The sequence below is a fragment of the Myiozetetes cayanensis genome, unplaced genomic scaffold (assembly GCF_022539395.1).
Source record: "Myiozetetes cayanensis isolate MyiCay16 unplaced genomic scaffold, myiCay2020 scf4, whole genome shotgun sequence".
Taxonomy (NCBI): domain Eukaryota; kingdom Metazoa; phylum Chordata; class Aves; order Passeriformes; family Tyrannidae; genus Myiozetetes; species Myiozetetes cayanensis.
The window spans coordinates 4,651,963-4,676,934 of record NW_026087631.1 but is presented as its reverse complement, the minus strand read 5'-3'; the positions used below and the strand labels follow the sequence as shown (position 1 = coordinate 4,676,934).

Below are 24,972 nucleotides of genomic sequence, written 5' to 3'. Positions count from 1 at the left end.
TATCTTGTCAACATACTATTCTGTATGATGCATTATTTTAAGCTATTCTAATAAAACACAAAACCATATAATTTTATACAATTTCATTTTTATTGTTTATACTATTCATTGAGTTTGGCCTGTCATATGAAATGTATTAAAGTAATAAATATCAATGTAAAAAAAAAAAGAAAGCAAAAAAGAGCAGCATTTAAATGTAGGCATCCATAAGAAAATATCATAAGAAAAAAATTATTCTGTTCCTCTGTATATTTTCTAATTGAGGCAAACTTTCTGGCTCTCAGATTCTTGACTTTGGTAAATGCCTATAGTCTGAGGTTAATTAAAAAAAATTACCATTCACCTCATTGAAATTGTTTCCCATTCTTGAATCATTACTTTACTTTGCAAGCTATGACCTTTTTCCTTTGATCAACTGTTAAAAATACCTTTTAGATCCAGGCTTAGGGTAGAAGGAAAACACATTAAAAAGACTCAAGAGAAAGAATTTTGTCCAGATTGAAATTGTGGGATTGATGTTTGATTCAAGTTGCTATTTATTCAGACTTATAAAAATGTTTTGATTTTGCTTACCTCCAGGAAATGGCATAAGTTTACATACAGAGTATTTTTAGTTTTAAATGAATCCGAGTTCACCTTTTAAAAGAGGAAGACTGGAGTAGAGGTTTCCTAGCTTATATTTGCTGCCACCAGATGTCACTGTGTAGACAAATAACTGATGACTTTTTCCCATTTTTTAGCTTTTTTTCCCATTTGATTTAATCAAGTATGATTTCCAAAAAGATGAACCAATTAGAAATGAGCATGGTTGGTGTGAAAAAGTTAAGAAAGGTAAGTATTTATATTAATAGGATATTATGACCTATTGATTTTAATGTAAATACTCCAGATAATTTTTTAAGGAGCCTTTCTGTTGTGTTAATGAAATATGCCAACAACAGCTATTACTGTTTGCTCTGAAAAAAAAAAGCAACATGATTTTTGATCTAAGACAAAACTTCATTAAACATACCAGTGCTGATACCAGAAGAACCCAGGAGGTCTTTGGATGCATTCACAGAAGAGTGATGCTCAAAAGTGATGATATGATATTATCTTTGAACACATAGATAGTGACATCTGTGTTCTTTAAAGGAGTTTAGCATAGGGAGATGGTTGCCTAAGAGATCTACAGGAAACACTGGTGGATTACAGCAAAAGCTTTTTGATGAGAGATTAAGTGTTTCTGACTAAGTGATGTGATTCAGCTTAATAATTAAACAAACCGACAACCAAAATATCAACAAAATTATTTGATTATAAATGTCTTCAAAATGCTTATCAATTATCTGGTATGTCATGATTATACCGTTTTTCAAAGTGTTTGTTAGATACTGAAGCATCTCTTGAACTCCAGGAAGGTAGCAGCTGAAACTGAAGCAAGAAGTCATATTAAAGGTCAGGCAGACAGTTTTAACAGGGAGCCGAAGCAGATTTTTCAGAGGAGTTAAGAGATTCTCTAACAGCTGTTAAACAGAAGTGGGCACTTCAAAGAAAATAAGTCCCTGAAACAGGAAATTTTATAAGAATTTATCTCTAGGGATGTCAGACTGGTCTGTGAAGGGAGCAGATGCTCGAATTAGATACCTGGTCTATTTTTTTTCCAGCTATACCACTCAGAATAATAAAAAGTATTATCTCTGTCTATAGTCTTTGTCTTACCCATGCCCTGTATCTTCAGAGCACCATGTCTGCTGTGAGACTGCCAGTGAACTTAATACTTCCACTTTAAACACTACTAATTTATGGGAAAAAAAAGGCACAGGTATTTTATGAGGAGGAAGTTATGCATATTTTTGGAAGCATTTTTTAATATTTTCATGTTTATAATTCTTGTCTCTGATGCAAAGTAATGTAACCCTCAAGCTTTACTCTTCACAACTTGCTCCCAAAAGGTTACATTATTCCACTTTCAGCAAACTAACTCCTTGATACGCTACACACCTAACAGGATATTCCTTTCCCCATCTCTCCTTATTTTTTGAGGGAAAAAAAATTGTATTTAAACTTTCATATTTTACTCCAAAAAGTCAAATGATGATGCTATATCACTTCAATGAATATTCTCAAGAAGTGTTCTGAGAACTTCTGAAAGGACACTAAATAGGGATTTAATGCCTGGGTTAAGCACCCACTTTTTATTAACACTAGTTTTTCAGTAGGAAGCCAATGAAGCTGAGACTCATCACTGGAAACTCAGTAAGATGTGGGGAGTGGGACATAATATTAACTTGAATTGTTAATTGTAACTTTGGGAGGACAATAAACCTACTAGAGAGCTTACAATTGATAGGTGACAGTTCTGGGAGAAAACTGATGAGTCAATAGGAAGAAGTAAAAATGACTCAGAATTTCAGTGGACAATATTGTAAGTAATATTCATGTAAGATACAGAAAATGTCCAGTGATACCTTAGGTTTATATTCTTTTAACTTCTCTGTATAGGTGAGGCTGGTCTTCTCATTTCCAAAGTCAATGCGAAGAACCCCTTCTTTGGTTACGCTGGCAATAAGAGACACACAGAAAAGAAATTACTCTGTGATGTATTTAAGAAGGGAGATCTTTATTTTAATACTGGAGATCTAATGGTTCAAGATCATGACAATTTTCTATATTTTTGGGACAGGATTGGAGATACCTTCAGGTATAATTATTGTTTTATTTTCACATTTCATTAAGAATATGCAGAATAGAATAATACTGTTATATTTGGTTTTGACCAGAAGTGTTCAGTTTTGTTATGTTGTGATGCAGTTTATAATGATCCTGAAGTGGATGATAGGGGCTTAATTTTGTCACAAATATTCCTCTGTAGTTGGATAGCTCATTTTCAGAATGTTTTGTAGGAGTTCCAGCTCTTTGGACACTCCTTTCCTTAAGCATGTAACTAGTGAGGATTTTGCTGTGACCAAGCAATTTGGATACTGATGTGGAAAAAAAATTTATCAAATACTAGAGATGATACATTTAAATACATGTAAAAATTTTGGAAACAATTGCTTTAAGCTTTGGATGTCTGGTATAGGGATTCTAATACCCAGTAACATTTGAAGTGCAACATGATCTGGTGGTCAGATCAATATCTCCATGAGACAAGTGTGAAAAATCTAAGGTGGTGTTAGTCTGAAATGAATGGAGCTTCTACTAAAATTAGTGCTTTTTAAAGAGGAGGTGTCCATATGTTTTCATGGGATCATTTTTTTCACATTTTAGGTGGAAAGGGGAGAACGTTGCAACTACAGAAGTTTCTGATGTCATTGTAATGCTGGACTTCATACAAGAAGCAAATGTGTATGGTGTGTCTGTGCCAGGTAAAAGCTTTAGTTGTATGTGTTTCTTCCCCTAGGTTAGTTGTTAACGCTCATAATTATTTTTACTTCATATTTTAAAACTATGAATCACTTCTGATTGACTCATCTGTTTAATACCTAGTTAAAATGTAAATACATATAATGAAATACCACCAGATTGTGAATGAGCCATGCATTTTTATTTGCATGTAGTTACTTGTATTTTTGAAAAGTTAATCTTGCATGAATTTGTGATAGCTACATAACCTAGATTTCAGATTTATTAAATTCACATCTATGGAAAATCCAGACATCCCCTGTGTCCAAATAAAATGTCAATAAGGTAAGAATAAGTAATAATAATAATAATAATAATTTGTAGTATTATCAAAAATCCAAACCAAAACAAAGATAAGGCAGAACATCTCTGCTGTTACTACCAGCTAATGGTTAAAGTGTGCAGTTATTTTTGACTGCTGAAGTTCATAGCTTTTATATTTTACCCACTTTTTCTTTCCCAAAGATACAAAGGGCTCTCTCTTTCCAGACAAACAAGTAAGAACTTTTGATCTCTCTCTCTCTCTGTTAACAATCTGCAGATCCACAGTTTTGGGAAAAGATACTGGCAAGAGAAAGAGAGACTGAAACTGAAGCAAAGACATAACTGGCTAATCCAGGAAAGAGGCTCATCACTCTTGTTTCTGAGAGAAATGGTGTTGATGTTTATGCCCCTTTATTGATTGATATCAAGAATGGGACTCCATTTACTCTTATCCACCACACTTATTGACAGCATTATTGCTTAATTGATCATCTGAATGATCTCCAAATATGTGTAATACTACATAAAATATGAATGCAATCTTGCATCTTTATTGAAACTCAGAAGATGATAACGGGACTATCATTTTGTTAATGCACTACAGTATTTTTTGTAAGGTTCATCCCTAAAATGTCAAACTTCATTCATGTTTCAAAATTCTCATCTCACTTCTTTTTCCCCAGACCACGAAGGAAAAGCAGGAATGGCATCTCTTATTTTAAAGCAGAATAGATCATTAGACTTGGAGCAAATGTACAAGCAAGTAGTGACTTATCTACCGAGTTATGCTTGTCCCCTTTTCTTAAGAGTCCAGGTAAGCTGCATTATTGCACTGTGCATACAAACATCCACATCATCTAAACACAGAGATGGCTGAGTGAATAACAGAAAATGCTTGTTCATGTATCACTTGACCCAGTTTTAGACCCATTCCTATTCTCTGTCTTCATTAATGGGGTTCTGGGAAAGGGATTACACAAAAAGTCAATAATTTTGCAGATTATGTTTAAACAGGAGAAATGGTACAAACGAGGAAGGACAGAGATCATACAAAAGGATTTAGGGAGATTAGGATCATGAGCATTGTAAAACAAAGAGATTCAGATTAAAAAATGTGAACAATTGCATCAGGAGAAAATAATCTAAAATCCATTTTATTCAATACGGATGAGAGAATGAAGAAGTACAGCTAAAGCAGGATACATCGATCATGCACAATAAAACAAATGCTATTTTCTGTGTAATCTAATGACAAATGTTAAAAGATAGTAGGTAAATTGAAGAGGTGAATTAAAAATGTACATTACTGTTGCCACCATGGTAATCATCAGTCATCCTTACTTGTGTACTACTTCCCTCTAGTAACTGTCAAGTTTGGGGAAAAATACAGTCCCTCCCCCAAAGAGTTAAAAATTTGAATTATAATACAGTGGATTTCATAGGGCTAGGAAAAAAATGGAGAGCACAGAAAACATGCAATACTTATAATCATGATAATTGATGTCTGATGAGCATCTTCAGTTCTGGTTAGTGTTTTGAAAACATCATGATAAAGATGAACAGAGAAACATTTTTGAAGATGCTTATGAAGGGGTCTCCTAAGTCTGAGGAGCAGATGAAAAAAATAATCATCATTTAAAGAGAGAAGATAAGTTATGGAAGTTGGTTCCCTAGGCCAACCAGAGATGGAATACTGATTCAGAATAAAGAGGGAAAAGGAGAAGACTGTGAAAGATCTTGAAATCGAAATATGTGTATTTTATCTATCTTATAAGTCCAGGCAGACATCTTTTGCAGCAGTGTTCTGATATGGACAAGCAAAATTAGACTTGAGAATGTTGCAGCAGTCAGTTTATGAAATTATGATAACCTAGTCTAGATTTACTCCTGTAGAGATTTACAAAAAAACCCTTTATGCTAGACAGAAGGAATCTGAATCTTGGATGTAGCATTGATATCAAGTATCTGGAATTTCAACTAAAATTTAAATGCCTACGTTACAGATGAATTGCTGTTGGTAAAGCTGTTATTAACCAAGAAAAAAGGTAGTGGGTGGAACTTCAAGGGATGAAATTAAAAATGTACAAAGCTTGATCTGACACATAATCATGCTGTAGAGGATGTCAGAATGTTTCTTAGACCAATCAGAGCAGGTACATACAGTCTGGAGGTACACCTGGAGCAGATGCAGTGGCTCTTTGACAATTTCGTTGGACGCCACACTTAATTTTTCATTTTCAGTGATTGCTTTCATGTATTTTTATGTATACATTATATAAATATATATAAATATAAAGACAGAAGAGAAGAGGATGGAGAAAGGAGAAAGGTCATAAAATTGGACTGAGTAGAGGTAGGAAGAATAGAGGAGAGTCCCACTAGAGATGCCTCCCACTACTATTTTCCAAGGTACACTGTCTGTCTTCCTTTGGACTTGCTGAATATAAGTGAGGCTAATTTAGTATGTGACTCTTTCAACCCCTCTTTTAAGGTGACAATTAATGATATAGGGAATTTCCTGAGTTTTATCATTAAAGATCTTTTGATAGTGATGGTTTTTACTCACACGTTCCTTAAGCTGTGCAGTTTAACACATTTTATAACGAGCACAGTGAAGGAGATCGATTGTCTCGGGCAAGCTGGGGCTGTACCACATGTGACACTAATGAGACACTGCACAGGGACGCAGAAAGAAATGAGCTCTAGCTCTTGTCCACCACACCTCCTGGTGCTGGTCTGTAGCAGAACACAAGTTCTAGATTTCCAGCGCGATGAGAATAAACAGTACTGACCTTATACCAAGTAAGATTTTGAAAAGCACATGTGAATGTGAGCAAAAGAGGAGAAGCTTCCCTTCTGAATGATGTATCTTTCTCACTTCTACAGGAAAAAATGGAAATGACTGGAACATTCAAACAGCAGAAATTTCGCCTTGTGGATGAAGGTTTTAATCCATCTACAATTACTGATCCTCTTTATTTTTTAGATAATTCTAAGAAAGCATATGTCTTGTTAACCAAAGAAGTACATGAGATGATCTTATCAGGGAAAATGAAGCTTTAATTAACCGAATAATAGGCTCTTAAGGGTCAGCCTATGTGAGTTATTATATGAGAAAACAATAAAATTACCAGTATTTATATGTAGTAATCCAGAATAATGTTTTATATATTTGATATTTACATTCAGATATGTCTTATATCTTTACTCACTTTATCATTATTTTTATTAATCACTTTTTACCTTTTGAGAAAAATTTTTAAGTAAATAACGTGTAAAACATGACTGAAATCTATTCTATCTGAACTTTGGAATATAAATTTCTGATACTTTTTCTTAGTACTACATAAACATGAATGATATGTGGTATGAAACATGGTAAAAAAATACTCAGTATATAAAGATATTGTGTCACACATTGTGTCTAAAGAGAGAAAATATGCGAGTAACATCTTTTTTTATGCAGTTTACATTTTATATATACTTTTGAATATCTATTTCAAGAAGTAAAGATTTGACAGTGGCTGGAACGAGAAAACAACTCTTCTGCATAGGACTTTTCTGATGGAACATAAGATGAAAGAAACTGAAGCAGAAGAAATACTAACATCACTGCTGAGATTTTTTTTTGTTTTGGTCATGATCCACGATCTTTCATTTGTTAAACCAGCTGTTCGGACTGTCAAATTCTGAAGGCATAGCAAACTTTTGTAAAATGTTTATCAGCAGATGAACAACAGGCAGAGAAAATCTGCATACTTAATGGGGAAAATTGTTTATATAGCATAAAAAGAATTATTGCAGCACTTTGTCATGCATACTGACTAAGAAATAGCTTACTCTTATTAAGGACTGCTATAGATCATTATTTTATAAGTATAAAATACAGCAGAAAATTTAAAATTCTAAATTGTATGTCCTAATAATTGCTTTTTATAAGTTTTAAAATAAAACATAAGATTATTTAAACCAAATGCCCTACGGTCTCAGTTTGATTTAAGTCTGATTGCATAAAGTCTGTTTTCTAGCCTCTCTTGATACACTGCACGCTTGGTGTCATCTTCTAATGGATCGTGGAATCAGCCAGAAGGAATATCAGAGAATACTGAAAGGGTGACTCTCTTCAACATTTGGCATCATACTGTCTGTCTTCTGCCATAAGAGTGTGTGAAATCAGGTTCTCATAGAAGAGCAGGATGTAACGCATTTTAAAAATAACTATATTTTCTTGTGTCTTCCTAATTTTTACACCTAACAAGACACTAGAACCTGTGTTAACTCTTGAATCTCTGATTATCACTTTCATCGATTCTCCTTAAAAACCCAAACCAAGGTTGCAGTAAAAAATAACAGATAAGCTTGCTTACATTTTTGAATACCATGTTCTTCATGGGACTGCCAGTTTACAATTTGTCAACTTACAAAGCAGTGAGACCTTACAGCCCTTATATGAACTTTTTCTGTTTCTTTGGGCAGTGTCCAAGTGGCTAAGGCAGAAAGCTGGGGTGGGGTGTGCTTGTTCAAACAGATGGAAGTACTGTTGCTCTGTTCTGCAGATGCACTTTCCTAGTCAAGAGCTGCAAATTTAAGTTAAACCCAACTTTGCAAGTTAGGCTGCAATCTTTAGCAAAGGGTTGATTGTTGAAATCAAATCTTTTCTGTATCTTACATAAGCGTGTGCTGAATATAATTCAGGATATTTTTATTGCAACAGTAAACTTTACATCCTTTCTATGGAAAATAATTGTTATGTTTTTTTAAATATTTGCCCCCCAAAAATGGTACCTTGAGATTCACAGTGGCACATTTAATCTTGTAATAGAATATAAAAGAATGTAATTAAATCAAATGCTTAGCGTTTTTGTCATGTTTAGCACTTCTAAAATTAATTTTCCTCTGCAATATTTGGTATTATATGTGACCACTGAAAAGGTTCTGCCACTTAACTGCAACAGAAGTGGGAGGAGGAAAAAAACATGGAAAAAAAAAAAAAAGAAAGAAAAAGAAGAAAACACTCTTCCATAAAGGAAAGGAAAATTAAAAAGGAAACAAAAGCCTGTTCATGAATATCACTATTTGGTCACTTGTTTTGTAAAGTATCTAAGATTGTTTCTGTGAGAAACAGCAAAGAAAGACCAGCTTATGTGTGCTAAGTTTCATGCTCTGTCCAGTCCTGGGTCAGTTGGTGTTTCTGAGCTCTGGGGTACATTTTCAGTAGCAATGGGACTCTGCTAGCTTAGCTCTCTTGGGCAGCCTACAGGTTTGTCTCCCAGCTGGGACCACTAGTGAAATACAGAATTCCAGCTGCTCCCCTCTTTTCCTTAGTGTAGCCAAGACAGCCTGGGCAACCTGTTATCAAAGGCTAGTAAAATGATTTTTGTCCCACCCACATTAAATGGACACTTACGATGTCAAGAAAATAATAAAGGGAAAATCTGCGGAACCATAGGCTCTGTATTTCCTAAGGGGAAAACTGTGTATTATGTTCAATCCAGTAGTTTTATTTCTTTCAGCCAGCAGGTTAAGTGCCAGCAGATGCACTGAAGCATGTTGCAGGCAAAATTGTCTTATTTCCCATGGATATGTAAAGTGTTGAACCAGCAGTGTAGTTAGGCTGAAAAATAACGACGTTCATGTCAAACACCGCAAAGGGTCTTCCTTTCAGAAAGAGAAAATATTTAGACTAACCTGTTTGTTTCCTACCCTCACACCCAGATCAACATCTGGACGGCTGAGGTCTGAGAGCCTTAGTGTGGCTGCAAAATTATGCCCCAGTAGTTACCTGGGAAATTTAATTTCATGCAGTACGGGTAAAGAAGTAGATGAGGGGTGGGTGGGGTGTGGATGGAGAGCTGCACTGCCAAACTCCTGTATTAAAAAAAAAAAAGAAGAAAGATTAAAATAAGGCAATTATTTTTGCTATTTAGTCTATATATCTTGAAGTTTTCCTCTGCATCTGAGGAGGGTCAATGATGAAATAAATATTTAAAAAAAAAAAAGAGAGACTGGAGGAAGGTAAAATGCCGAGAGGGTGAACACATGTCCACTCTCTTGTCCCACTGAATCTGATACAGTTAGTACAGTTATGGTCTGGATTAGTTTTCATAAATCTTTTTCAGGATCACCCAAAACCCCCCACGAAGTTCCTAAGCAGATCACAGCCTGCATTTTGTTCTCCTCACCCAAGTCAGATAGATATGGTTTTTCAAGAGAATTCCCATACCTGTAACATCCACTGTAAAGAATGTATTTCAATTGACTTACAAATTCCCTGCAGATGACATGCAGAAAACATCTTTTACTATTGCTTTTTACACATTTTTTTTCCTTTTTTTTTTTTTTTTTTTTTGAGAAAAAAGAGTTAAAGGGAGGAGGAGCAGTTTTGCCTACATTTTTAAAATCTAAAAATACTAGAGGGTTATGGGAGGAAAGACAAAAAAAGATAAAAAAGTGATGGTTTATTTTCCAGTAGCCTGTCCCCAGCCAAAACAGTTCAACAAGTAATTTGATGTGCATCTTTACAGCAGGAATAATAAGACATGTACCAGTATTTATGAAACTTATTCCTTAAGACTAATCTCAAGCAAATAATGTCCTTCTGTTTAGTATTTGCTGCCACAAATATTAAATTCAAAGATTCAGCAGACAGCCAAATCAAGTTGTGTGTGAACAGTAGTAATTTTAGGAGTAATTTTAGTGTGATCTGTATTATTAGCAGTACTGTCCCTAACGGACAGCATGATCTGGCCATTAGTTTGGCCATATGGGTAACATCAGAAGATCATCTGCCTGTGTCCTGATATTCAGGGCATAATACCTTACACATTTACCCTTAATTAGACAAAGAGATTATATGATCATGCAATGCTAGTTCTAAGCAAATTAGATCATTATCAGAGTGAAATTAAATTACTGTGTCACTAACAAATCCCCAAGTCTGAGAATCTTTTACCAAAACAGACTTAATTGAGTTTCTCTAAAGACTGCAATAAGCACAGCTCAGGAACTGCTTTTGCAATACAACAAATCCCTCTTTGTTGCTGCCTTGCAGAAGGAGATACACTGAACTGTTTCCATTTGGAGCATGTTCTGGCACCGTGAGGTTACGCATTATGTCAGCTGGACCATACACAGGATTAATTCTTATTTATAAATAAAAAGGGCACTTAAGACTGGCACAAAACCACTCATTACTGTGCCTCCTTCAGGTAACAGACACTGATACTGCTGTGCTGACAAAAATAATGTTTCTCACAAGTATGCACGTATGGTGTTACTAGTATGGGACCTGCCAAGTTTGGCACGATGCTTTTTGTGTTAGTTTTGGATTTAGAGGTCAGCTAAATAGCTCAGTTCACTTAAAAATTAACCAACCAACCAGCCAACCAAACAAATTTAAAAAAAAACCAAAAAAACCCACAAACCCCAAACCTAAACCCCACATTATAGCAAATTGAGTAATGAGTATTTAATTATTCGAAGCACATTGTGCAAGAAAGAAGTGAATGGCTTGATGAGACTTCTAATATGAAAAGTCTTGCTCATTCAGTTCAACCTACTGAGTACAGATGAACAGAACTGTCAGTCTTTTACATTGCTTATTGTATGGAAGGGCACATATTTGATTTTCAAATACCATCTAAAAGAGCTGATTTGATCCACAACCAGACAACTCATTTCAGGATACAGTTACTTGTCTGATAGAATTAATTTCTCATCCGTTTTTGTAGGGTATTTGTGCATCATTGTTAACAATATGAGGCCAAAATAGGTGGCAACAGGTGACTGTAGGGGATGATGGGTGACAGAGAAACTAAATGACAGCTTTGTGATTAATGACAAATGTTACCTGTGATTCAAGAAGAAACATGTTGTAGTGATCACCACAATTTCCATTCAATTTTTTATTTGTCCTGCCTTTCCAGTTCATTCTTTTCTCATTGCTAATAACAAAATATACTTTCATCCCTATTTCTTTTAAAATTCGTAATATTAAGTTAGGAATTGGCTAATACTGAAACTAGTCCTGTCACACTGGAACTCAGGTGAAACAATTATTAGTACTGACTTAAGTTTTATACTTGATATGTGAAAATTTGCTCAGCGGGGGTTAAAACAACACTGGACTTGTTAAGTTCATGGTGTCAGTGAAAGCACAGAAGTTTAGCAAGCAGGCTTTACCAGGTAGCTGCCTTTGAAAATCTGGCAAATTACTTAATTTTTTTTCTGCAAATGCAAGACATAGCTACAGTAATAAAAAAAAAAAAAAAATTAAATGCCAACAGAATTTACTAAAATGTAGGTGACTATGAGATCATTAAATACTTGCCTAGTACCTAGGTATTTCCAAACCTCTTTTTTTTTTTTAAATAACTAATTTTTACTAGGCAGCTCACAGTACTTTTCTAACCACATATTAACACATGTATCTTCTATTATACACTAATAATTATCTCCACTGGGTGGACTGGGCTGTATTCCCCACGTATGAGGATTCGTTTTTATTGGTATTGAAAAGCATGAACTTGAAGGTAGATCTCTGGGGAGCAACGCCTGAGCATTAACTCATTCTAACAGCTCCCTGTCCTAAAGGTATGCAGGAATAGGATGCTGCTCTCAGATCTTGCTCTAGTTACATTTGAACGATAAGACTTCTCAGCAGAAAAAAAGTCATAAACAGCAAAACTGACGTGAACTTCAAAACTGTCTTCTGACATTTCACTGTTTTTATCAAGGAAATAACCATGACCAGCTATCATCTCTAGTGGGTGCAGAGAAGCTTATGATGTCATTCATACAGATGTCAAAAAAAAAGGTATTTATTTGTCAGCTTCTAAAAAGCAGCATGCAGGAGCCATAGTTTGTCTTCCACTTCACTAAAATGACAGTGAAATTCAACACTTTTAGAGTACAATTCCATTGTGGTTCTAATTAAATGAATATCGTGTGTGTGACTGAAAAAGACACCTTTTAAATACCTCCATCAGTTGCACTTTTTTGGTGCAATGTTTTGATGCTTTCCCTAAATTTTTAAAAATAAAGCTGCCAAGAAATCACGAATTGGTGGTAAATGCCTAAGAGACTAAGAGACTGTCATTTTGGAAAAGTCTGGATTAAAACTCCAAGGGTATGGCTTCTACCTTTTCCACATTTTTTATTGTTTTAAGCACACACACACACACATATATATATATATCTTCAGACATATATATATATCAGTTTGGAGAAGAAAAGGCTCTGTGCAGATCCTATAGAAGCCTTCCAGCTGAATGGGGCTACAAGCCAACCTGAATGGGGCTACAAGAAATTTGGAGAGGGACTGTTTACAAGGGCATGGGGTGATAGGGCAAGGGACAATGGCTTTAAACTGGAGGAGGGTAAATTTAAATCAGGTATTGGGAAGAAATGCTTTACTCTGAGAGTGGTGAGGCACTGGAACAGGTTGCCCCATCCCTGGAAGTGTTCAAGGCCAGGTTGGGGCTCTGAGCAATCTGGGATAGCGGAAGGTGCACGTGCCAATGGAAAGGGGGTTGGAAGTAGATGGTCTTTAAGGTCCCTTCCAACTCACAGGAGAGATCCAAGTTCCTGGTTCATTTGAAGCCATCATGCTCCAGGAGCAATGTTGCTCATTTTGCAGCTGAGTAGCTGAAGGAAACGCAGTTGCTGCAGGCACTGTTTCAGTGCCTGGCTCAAGAGCTCAAATGCTTAGTGAAATTCACAGACAGCATGCTGGATGACTGAGTCTTAAAAAATGTGAGGGGGAAGAGTTACATGCCTTAGAGTAAGAGCCACAAAAGCCAGCTCAAAGAGCAAGAACTGCCTAAACTGACTAGTAGGGAGCAGTGAGAAGAGGATTACGTCTTAGATCCATCTCCTGCCAGCATGTAGGCATCTAATTCTCATTTGCTGGGAGCACAGAGATATTTGAGCTTTCACCCAGAATTACATAAAACCATTTTTTTTTTTTGCAAATGGTTACAATTCTACGGACTGCCATGAAAAAGTAGCCATATGCATTCAGCTCAGTTTCTATCCAAGCATTTCATCAGAACCATAAATTAAAGAGAGGAAATTACTTATTGATGACATGTGAAAGCTCTGTAATCAGTTATACATAACTGCAGAAACAAAGCCATATTCTGTCATAAGATGAGGAAAACCTCTTTTGGACTAGAGAAAGTGTAACTCCATTTCCACTTTGCTGGCCACAAAAATCCAATTTTTGCGAAAAGAAGCTTACATCTACCCAAATGCCTGTAATCTGCCATTAAGAAACTGGTTTTTTTGGGAAACTCGCAGATCAAAACAATATTAAGTATGACACATCATTGTCTTAGTCTGTTTTTGGCATATCTCTGTACAACAAGGAGTGCCTGTGCCATTTTTCAGGCATATTTTAAACTAGCTGGAGGTAGTAAGTATTCCCTAGATGCACGGATTATTTTTAAAGACCTTTTGGCTTCCTCTTTTGCTATATTAAAACTAAATTTCCTTAGAGAAATGTGGCATACAAAAACGCTTTTCTTCAAATATTTCTGAGGTCACTCACTTTGTTCAGCTAGCTCATAACATTAAACACCCCCTAACTAAAATTTTGATCCTACAGTCTGTATTTTTCTTGAACTTCTCTATGTGATGTTCCGAAAAAGTTCTTCTTAAACAACATGTGACCTGGTTAAGATAATCTCTTCCTTGCTTTGTTATATGAACACCGGTGTCAGGAAAGGCCTTTTTAAAGCCTGTTTCTAGAGAAAAAAAAAATTCAGGACAGTCAGGGAACTACCAACAGCTTTTTATTTACACAGCCAGGTAGTGGATGGCAATTACCCTCATGTTAGCTGCACTGTAGGTAATTCCCACATCTACGTTCAGAACCCGTATATTTAAGCCTATTCAGTATTTAAATGGAAATCATTCTTTCTGCATCCCATAAATCACAGTATCTCGGTTTCTGTCATCACCATCCTGCTTCTGTTTAAAAAATAAAGTTGTTACACATTCTCAGTACAGGAGACAGCAGGACCCTAGAACTGCACAGTGAAATCAACTCAAGCAATACACTAGACAGCATTGTTGCACTTAATAAAAGCACTGATGCACTCAATAAAATATTAAAACAAAAATGTATCACTCACTTTGTTGACTTTCTGCTATAAAAATAACTCTACACAGATGCAAGAGAATAAGGTATTTGCTGTGACATTAAGATTGGAGTCACTCAGAAGAAGTTGTTTGAAAAATTTATGTTGTTTCCAAAACTGCAGCTTTTTAAAATCCTACTACAAGTTTTTTGAATGACTAGCATTTGTGCTACAACTGCTAGTTCACACATCTGGCAGCTGCTGGTCATCACAGAGGTTCTTACTGCAAATACTTGCAGAGGATAGGGCATTGCACCTAGCAAAAAATACAGCTCAAAGAGATAATCTTGTATTTGGCCCTGGAGGAGTTCTGCTTTCCCTTTCCTTTTCTAAGCCCCAAATAAAGCATGTAGCCATTGGAAGTAACCCCCAAAGGTTGCCCAGAAAAATGGAAAGGATTTCAGCTATTGAAACTCTTCGTGACACTGAGAATGCCATTCACTTGAACCCACTGAAACACACAGAGGAAAAAATATTATCCCTGCATTTTCCATTGCATTGTTCTTTGTTAATAAGATCCTGTCCAAATTCATGATCTTTTTCATCCCTAACTTTCAGCAAATACTTATTTTGCAGTCCATCATGGAATACAGTAATAGAAACCCTATTCCTAATGGTAGAAATCCCCCCAAAGACTAAGATCTTTAAGGAAAAGAAAAAGCACTTCTTTTTCCCTTCACTTTTTGTCATCCATTGCTTTTACTTGCATGCTGTAGCAATTAAGTCAAACTCCAGAAACAGTTTTGTAACTACTAAAGGTCTCAGATACATTTTTGTATCTGTTTGTAAAACAGGTCAACTGGTACTCAGCTTTGCTGGTATGAATATAATCTATTAATTGTGCAGGTGGTGGCAGACCTGGAGAGAAGATAAGGCTATTCATTCTGATCTCTTCAAGATCCTGACAGTAGAAGCAGGGTAAAAATAGCTAGCTATGCTCTGGACCTGCTCTTCTATGTTCCATTAATCCATTAAAAAAATGAAAGGAAAAAAAAAGTTTCCTTTTTACCTATCCAAGGCAAAGGATAATTATTTTATTAATGCAAAATCACTCATGGATTAAGGATTCCTGGAAATAAACCTATGGATCTCCTGAGACATGAAAACCACATTCTGCTAATGCATAAGTTTGTCAGGCAGATGTTGCAAATGACAGTAATCAAGCTCAAAAGCTTTTGAAAGAGCTCTTGAGTTAGTAAATTACATCCTCAAAATAAAATATTTAGAACTGGGACACTGAGGAGTGGGGTGACTGATTTAAAAATAGATAAAATGGAGATTAATGCCGACAGTAAAAGAGCAGGTGGAAGATGTTTCTTTTCTCCTTAAAAATCTCTAACATTTTCCTCTGTCTTACAGCTGGCTGATATACCTCATAAGAGTGGAACTACACTTTCTAACCTAGGTGAAAGCCTGACAAAAGAGGAAAGCATGTCAAGAGAAAACGTGAGGGCAAAATGTGATAGAAGCACCTTGTTTATTTGGGTAGCTATTCCCTCTGAGAAGGCAGCAGAGAGGGTAAGGATTTGATTGTATTTAAATTAACACTATGGAGTTTAGCTCTAAGTAATTGTGCTGGATTTGGGTGGGGTAGAATTGTCTTCACAGTGTCGAGTATGGGGATGCATTTTGGGTTTGTGCTGAATGCAGGGTTGATATGATAATACAGAGATGTTTTTGTTATTGCTGAGCAGGGCTTACACAGGGCCAAGGCCTTTTCTGCTTTTCACACTGCCACGCTGGGGAGAGATTTGGGGGTATGTAGGAGGCTGGGAGGAGACACAGCCAGGACAGGTGACCCAAACCAGCCAAAGGGATATTCCAGACCATATCAGTTTATGTTCAGTATATGCTCAGTATATAAACTGAGGGGAAGAAGGAGGAAGGGAGGGACGCTGGAGTGATGGTGTTTGTCTTCCCGAGTCACCATCACATGTAATGGGTCCCCGCTCTCCTGGAGATGGCTGAACACCTGCCTGCCCATGGAAAGCAGTGAATTAATTCCCTGGTTTGCTTTGCTTGTGTGCAACTTTTTCGTTCCCTGTTAAACTGTCTTTATCTCAAGCCCTGAGTTTTCTGGCTTTTGCCCTTCCGATTGTCCCCCTGACCCTGCTGGTGTGGCAGAGACTGAGCGTCTGTGTGGGGCTTGGCTGCCAGCTGGGGTGAAACCATGACAGTAATCTATTCATATTTTTAAAGGCTAATTTGTTCACCTGGTGATGTAACCAGGCTTCGTGCCTCATGCTACACAGTCACGGACCTCCTGTCAAAACTCTGTGTGCACCAACAGGCTCTTCAAGCTTCATCCACAGGGGTCTGGAACCCAACTGCAGGGGAGGAGAGGCAAGCTGCCTTGCAGGGCCCTCCCTTCCTGCCTTTGCCAGGGTGCTACTTCTGCTTCTAACCTCGGGCCTTTGAGTGATGCTGCAGGTGTCACTGAGCCCTGACAGACACCTTGATTATCCTAAGCAAGAAATCGGGCAAGGAAGGCAAGAGAACGGCACGGCTGAGTCAGGAAGTGGTGGTCAAACTAAAGGAAAGAAGTAAATGCACACGCAGTAGAAATAAGGACAGATAATCTGGAAAGAGTATAGGCATGAAGTTTGGTTGTGTAGGATGGGGTGAGGAAGGCAGGGAAGGTGAGGAAGACGAAGGCAAAGCTCGAACTAAACCACACAAAGGATGGAAAGAATAACAGGAAGGGCTTCTACAGGCATGTTAACCAGAAAATAAAGGTGGCCAGGGTGAGGCCACTCTCCCAGGGTGAGGGGACTGATTCTGTCCTCCTGCTCTTCTCTGGTGAGACCCCACCTTGAACACTGCATCCAGCTCGGGGGGCCTCAGCATAGGAAGGACACTGACCTGTTGGAGCAAGTCCAGAGGAGGGCTACCAAAGATGATTACAGGGATGGAGGACCATTCCTATGAGAAAAGGCTGAGAGAATTGTGATTGTTCAGCCTGGAGCAGAGAGAGCCTCAGGGTGACCTAATTGTGGCCTTCCAGTATCTTAAGGGGGCCTACAAGAAGTCTGGAGAAGGACTTTTTACAAGGACATGTAGTGAGAAGACAAGGGGTGATGGCTTTAAACTGAAAGAGTAGGATTAGCTCAGATATCAGATAGCATTAGATAAAGAACAAATTCTTTACTGTGAGGGTGGTGAGGCACTGGAGCAGGTTGCCAGAGAAGCTGTGGATGCCCCATCCTTGGCAGTGTTCAAGGTCAGCTTGGATGGGGCTTGGAGCAACCTGGTCTAGGGAAAGGTGTCCATGTCCAGGGCAGGGCGGCTGGAGTTAAACGATATTTAAGGGCCCTTCCAACATAAGCCATTCTACAATTCTTTGAATCTAACCCTGACCTGCTGTCCTGGCTTTCTTGGCTTGACCTTGGATCTGCCTCATTGTTAGAGATTGGGCTGTTCCTGAACTGCTCTGCTTTTCTGGTCTGCTGCAGCACTGTGTCCCTGATGGTCACTTTGGACCAGCTTGCTTCCATCCCCAGTGCCTGAGCAGGATTTTCCTGGTGGAATAGCCCGCTTTTACACTGCAAACCCTTTACACACATTCAGTTATTTCTGGAATCCCAAAACAGCTCAGAAGGTTTTGCAGCCCATAAAGACAGGTGTAGTAGGAAATACACCATTAGTTACTGTTCCTTGAGGTTTCTTTTAGTTTAAATGCCATTTGGCTTAATTTATGTCCTCAAGGAGCTGTCTTAGAAGTTTGCAAAACCAGAGGGGAAAAGGACAGTTATTGCAAGCTTGGTTCTATTCTCAGAGTGGGACAACAGGGATAATTTCAACTCATCTTTGATAGCTGAAGAATAGTTTCATTGTTCTGACTATTAAAATGCATCGAGTGCTTTCCTTTTTTTATCAGTATATGTAAACTATTGCTTCAGTTATTACAAAAAAGTCATACAGTTTAGAATTAGAAGCAAAGTAGGTGTTAATATAATAAAACAGTGATAGTCTGAGAAAATGAACAGCATTTGTGATTCCGTGCACATCACTTCCAAAGACAGTAGAACTCAATAAATTGAACTACTCCTGTTTGAGGAAGAAGAGTCTCATTCTACCAAATGTCCTTGAGCCCAATGTACATCTTCCAGTGTGGAAAAGGCTGCCACAGTGTACTGATGGAGAGATTCTGGTCATTCTGCAAAGAAAGAGCCACGTCACCACAACTCTTCTCTTCCACCCCTAAATGTGACCTGCTTTCTCTCTCCCTCTGCATTCCTTCCTCCTGCCAAGGAAGACGTTTCTCCTGGGTGATACTTTATCACCCCTGCCAGTCACGGGTGAAGTTCCACACGATCAAGGCTCGCACACTCCATATAAGCAACTGCTCAGAAAATCTTGCCCATCCTACCATAGCTACAATTATTGGCTGTATATATATAAAACTACATCAGATGTGTACTGTGTACTCTTAGATATTAGTAATATGGTCACATACGTATAAATTTTTACAGCTGTTCTTCACTAAAGCAAAAGCCATGGCAGCTGGGGACAGAAACAGAATGCCAAAGCACGATGAAAACAGTGGAGACAGAAACGAAGCTGGGAAGGATTCTGACCTGGCAGCCACTCACTTGTGAATAAACACCTTGTTTGCCTGAGAAAAACTGCTCAAAGTGTGAAAAACCTGATTACCTGGGGAACCTAGCCTGATAAATCTTTGGCCAATCAACTAGAAAAACTGGAAACAAACAAGAAAACATAACTACAAAGATGTGACTAGATGAAAAGATACTGCCTGCTAGGTAGTATACAAATTCTTCCAAGTATGAATGCAAAATGTTTGTTGAGATTGTGGAAACTCTACAAATACCCCAAATGCAACATTTCTGCCTTATATACAAAATTAAAAAAAAAAAAAAAGCAAATTAAGTGACTTCTGAACATATAACAGGATTACAGGACTAGAAGCACTATGCTGAACTGGAGAGAAACAACATAATACAAAGATGGACTTGCACAGACAATTCTTTCAAGAGTGGCTCGTGACTAATGCTTATTAGATCTAAAAATGTGCAAGTCATCAAAGACATAAAAATAAATTGTGGCGCAAGCAACAGGCACAGTACAGACAACACTCAAACCACTCTTCACTATGGAAACTGGTGTCCCATGTGACCAAACATTATTGATTCAAAGCAAAAATTAAGCAGAAACTTCAAATAACTCACAAAACCTAATGCATATAAAGATGATGGAAGAGTGACTGCAAGAGATGCAGATCAATTATACCACAAAAGAAATGCTCTAAGTTTTCAGCTTTGTCAACTTTCAGTCAACAAAATGGATTTTAACATCACTACAATCATAAGCCAGCTTGAGGCCAGGGATGAAAAAGCCATCTCCTATTTTGTGAGATCCTGCCTGACTGGCAAAGAATATTTATACATTTCCACTAAAAATGTAGAAACGTTTTTGGTTATCAACCTGTCAACAAAAGGATATTTAATTAAAATTCTGGACCAACAGCTGGTGTAATTTCAAGTAATTCTGTGCCCTGAAAACATAAGGTGGCAACACTTGATCTTGAAGAAATAATTGCTAACTGTTGACAATTTGTCGGTTGTACTTTGGGATTCAGACAAAGGTAAAACATAATCATTAAGAATGTGTTTTACCTAAATTACCACAACACATTTAATCTTAGATCTATCTGGAAATAGATCTAAGACATTTTATTGTCACATATCACTGTGAAAACAATCATATGACTATTCACTGAATAAGCTCTTTCTTTTTTTTTTTTTTCTTTTTTACACTTTGTGTTTTATCTCTAGATATTTTATCAATATAAAGTTGGGCTGGCTTGCCCAAGAAAGCTTGAACTGCCTCATAAAAGTGTAACTGTTTCCAAATTCAATCCTTTACATTTCTATAGGAAAAAACAGCTGAGTTTGAAAATTAGGCTCCTCATTGTGGCATCATTATTTTAATAATATTTGCCTTAGCAAATTGAGCTTAAATTTAGCAGAGTGCCTTGACAGTGCTATTTTTTCCCACAAGAACATGAATTTTCACATTTTTAATACTAGTAACATAAAAGCAGGGTCTTGTCTATGTTTTAGCTCTGCCTCATGACAATAATATTAAAGTTGGACTCAATGATCCTAGAGGTTTATTCAGCCTAAGCGATTCTATGACTCTATGATTCTGTTGTCATATTTTATTATCCTGTTGTAAATGCTATTATATGTGAAAGGAATTTAGGGTGTTAAAATACAGCCTGAATGACATGGTATTGAATCATTAACAGGGCAGCTTTAAAACACCTATCAAGCTCCAAAATCAGAGGATGGACATAGATCTGTCCCAGTGATGTGCTTTTTATTTCAAGGTACCACTGTATATAAAGGTGCGACACGGCAGGTGATATTAGAAGCAAACCAAACACCTCAGGTATGCAGCACAGACAGCAAGTAAATCTGGCTGGAAGCCCAGAGTCAAGGGTAGTTTTAAAATACAGCGCAGACCTAGGTAGATATATTAAAGTCAACAGAGAGTTCAGGTAAAACTGCAATGCTGGGACTACAAAACTAAGCTGAACTGCTTGATAATGTGGGTACACCTCTACGACAAGGTAAGCTTAATGCAGGTTTGCAGGACAAGGTGCAAGCTTTAACAAAGGTTTCTGTGGCAATGCTACTGAAATCTGCAACATGCACCTCATAGGGAATAAAAGCAGTAGTTTGGACATGAGACGAAAATAATTCTGAAATATCACAGGGGAATGGGTTACACAGACACAATAGAAAGTCAACGAATCTGCACAGAAAGGCAGTTTTATATTTTATGCATATGGGTTTATGAAGCATAGTAGTATGGCTGTTCCCTTTTCCTTGACTTCCTTCTTACTGGAGATGTGTAAATTTCAGGCAGTGGTGATGCCAAAGAAGATTTTCAACTTCAGGAAATCTGTCAGCTCTCTCTAATTTTAAAGCTACCTGCCCACTTTGGACTTTCAAAACACAAATCTCTTTACTGCAGGACATGCCTCACTATTCATATTTTGCTTACTGAGAAGGCATCACCAGAGGAGTAAATATTTTCTCTAGAGCTTTCTCTCTACCTGATATTACTGAAATTTTCAACAGAGTACTTTAGGGAGTGTATAATTTTAGTACATTAAGTTTGACATTGTGTTTCATTCTACAAAGATGACCATAAAAAAGGCTTTAAGACAGACTGAAATAAACAAGTAAAATAAATCAGGCAGAAAAACCCTTCTGAAACTTTGAACTGATAAACTGATAAATCCTTATCTGAAAGTTAGAATACTGAACTGTTTTTTTCTTACAAGAAGTTTACACTTTAACATTCTGAATTTCAACTTTTTCTCTGAAAACTCACAATGACTCTATCCTTACAGTTGGAATTGCATAAGCTTCCCTCCCTCTCACCTTATCGATCCCAGCTCTTGATGGAAGTGCTCCTTTACAGCCAAAACCAAACAAACAAATGATTTCCAGAGGCTGATTTCAGATGACCTTGTTCAGTTCTGCTGCAGGAATGGAAGGTCCCGTTGTGGCTGGCAGGGCCTTGTGTCTGAGCAGAATGCCAATGGACTTGTTAGCAGCAAGACTTCAGTGTATACATAAATGCTTGAGACCTGGGCTAAAGAAATTTGGCCTTCACTTAAAATCTCCGATACTTGAGTAGTTTTCCATCAATTTCTTTATAGTATTTTCCTGCATTCACCATCCAAGAGGCGTATATCTGCTGTGATTATATCCCCTTTTCCATAACTTCAGCATATGCTTAAGCTTGTAAGTGTGAGATTGGCAGTTTCTTAAAAAAAACACATGGTTGGAGATCAGTTAACACTGAATTTCTAGTAGAAGCAATATTTTTCCTCATTGTGTAAAAGACACATTACTCACAATGTGAAATGCCAAACAAATGTGTTACAAATGCCCTTACTCACTTGTGTTATTCACACTGAGTTAAAATGTTTTAGGTCAATGTAACAGGGATCATCAGAAATTTCCCCTGTGCAGTGCACCATACTCCCTTTTCTTTCCGTGAAGCAAAAAGTGCTATGCTGGATTTTGTAGGTGGGTTAGACTCTTATATTTGTGATAGTGCAATATCTCTGCAACTTAATTAAAGGCAACCTGGTCAGCCACTGCAACTGCTACATGAGCTGTATGATTTAAGAGACATATGAAAGTCCGGTGAATCCAATTACATCCAGACGGTGATCCTTGGAAAGTGTCCCTTCCCAAGTCTGTGTCTCAGGGTGATACCTAGAAAACTGAAGATGACCAGAACAGGGGGTGGATAAATTCACAGACTGAGATCTGCTTGCATCAGAAGCATCCTCCTCTATGGGACAGTACTATCCATGAACAGGCAGCTACTCAGAGACTTAAGTGGTTTCAGAAGAAAAAAACAACCTACCTGTGAAAAGACTGTGAAGTTGCAGGTGAAGAGAAACTGAAATGTGGAAAGACTCAAGGTGGCAGAGTTAAGGCAAAAGATACAGGCTAAGGTTAGGTGTCACTTGGTAAGGAGAGATGAGTTGTGTGGTAAAAAAGCAGTTATTGGCCTCTGCCTTCATGTGTGTGCAGGGATCTGGCAACTGTGTTCCTCTGCCTGTGAGACCTTGTACAGGGAGGGAGGGAGGACAGGCCCCTGCTCTGCGTGCCTGGATCCATCTCCCTGCTTGTTCCTTGACCTGAGGGGCAACAGGGGCAGTAATGGCCGGAAGAAGTAGAAGAGTCCCTCCTCCCCCAGATTTTGGATGAATGTAAATACCTCCTTACCAATCCCTTGCCATTGCATAAGCCTCATCCTGCTCGCAAAAACTTTTTCTGTTTTTTTAAGTAAACCTGAATCTGGCCAACTTACTAAAATATGTTATGTATTCTGCATAATAACTGGGTAATTTGTATTCAAATGTATGCACTGTAGACAGCAGTGTAGAATGGTAAGAACTCGCTGTGGCCTATTTTGTTAATACAGATATATCTCTCCTGCTATAATGGAAAAAGGAAGCCTGTTTAAAAGGTACCATTAATCAACAAAACCACTATCCATGCTATGTTTTCAAAGTATATTGAATTTTAGAACTGCACTCAATTAAAATAAAGTACAAATTAAGAAATGGAAACCAGGTTAAGTCACAGAAAATAAATAGAATTCACTGGGTATTCTACTTGTCACCATTTCTTTTGGAAAACTAAACAGATTCAAGTCAGCTAATGACCAGGCCATAAAATTTCTCACTCTGTATGCCTCTACTGTAGCAGTATTAATGACTGTCTGTAATAATAAATTAAATCAGCAGAACAGTAAGCATGGACAAATAATTAAAATAAGCCCTGAACCCTGGCTACTGGGTATTTTTACAGCTGGCAGGTAGAATAAAGTTGTATATAAATCACCAAATACTCTTAAGTATTTATTTTTAGAGGTGAAAATTTCTTTTTTCCCCAGCTCAATATTGTCACACGCAGAAGGGGATTAAGTGTTTAAACTGAACCCAGATAGACAGGATCTCCCGCGTTTTGACTCTTGAATCACAAAGATGTGTTCCATTAGAGTGAATGCAATCAGTTTGACTCTGCCTCCTTCAGAAAGGTGGAAACTCTGTATGACTACATTGAATTCCCTCTCAGTAAGAGAAGGCAGAATCCACGTGCATTTTAGACTTGTGACCGAATCCTTTTAAAACCTTATTATGTGTAATTTCTGCCCAGGCACAATATAACTTGCATGTTTTTCCTGTAATGTGCAGGCACCATTGCACATTTGCTTCTTGGATAGTGTATGAAATAATCACTTCGTGCTGCTTCAGTGAATGCCTAGTGAACATATGGGTGAGTAAATAAGTAATTGTAAAAGACTACTTATGCTTGCAATTTTTAAATCAAATCATACCAGCAGTGTATTTTCTGGGGGAAAAAAAACAAAACCGACAAACTAGTGAAAACATAATATTGACATTTATGTAGTATCACAGAATGTTCAGAGCTGGAAGGGACCCACAAGGATCATCAAGTTCAGCTCATAAGTGAGGGGCCCCCCTACAGGGTTCAAACCCACAGCCTTGGCATGATGAGCACTATGCTCTAACCAAGTAAGTAATAAGGGTTAACATGACAGCTCCACACTTCTGACATCAGTAAACCCTGAGAACAACGTTCAGAGAATCACAGAATGG

The 24,972-nt window shown here is 37.5% G+C and overlaps 1 protein-coding gene across 1 annotated transcript in view; it reads left to right on the top strand.

The window, feature by feature from the left end:
* SLC27A6 (solute carrier family 27 member 6) overlaps nt 1-7,535 on the top strand; it is a 33,004-nt gene extending 25,469 nt beyond the window's left edge. Inside the window, exons 6-10 of the mRNA XM_050329428.1 lie at nt 741-831; nt 2,485-2,683; nt 3,253-3,350; nt 4,335-4,465; nt 6,538-7,535. Of these exons, the coding sequence (XP_050185385.1) occupies nt 741-831; nt 2,485-2,683; nt 3,253-3,350; nt 4,335-4,465; nt 6,538-6,714 (696 nt within the window). The 3' untranslated portion in view covers nt 6,715-7,535. The remainder of the gene's footprint in view (nt 1-740; nt 832-2,484; nt 2,684-3,252; nt 3,351-4,334; nt 4,466-6,537) is intronic.
* Nucleotides 7,536-24,972: the final 17,437 nt, after the last annotated feature.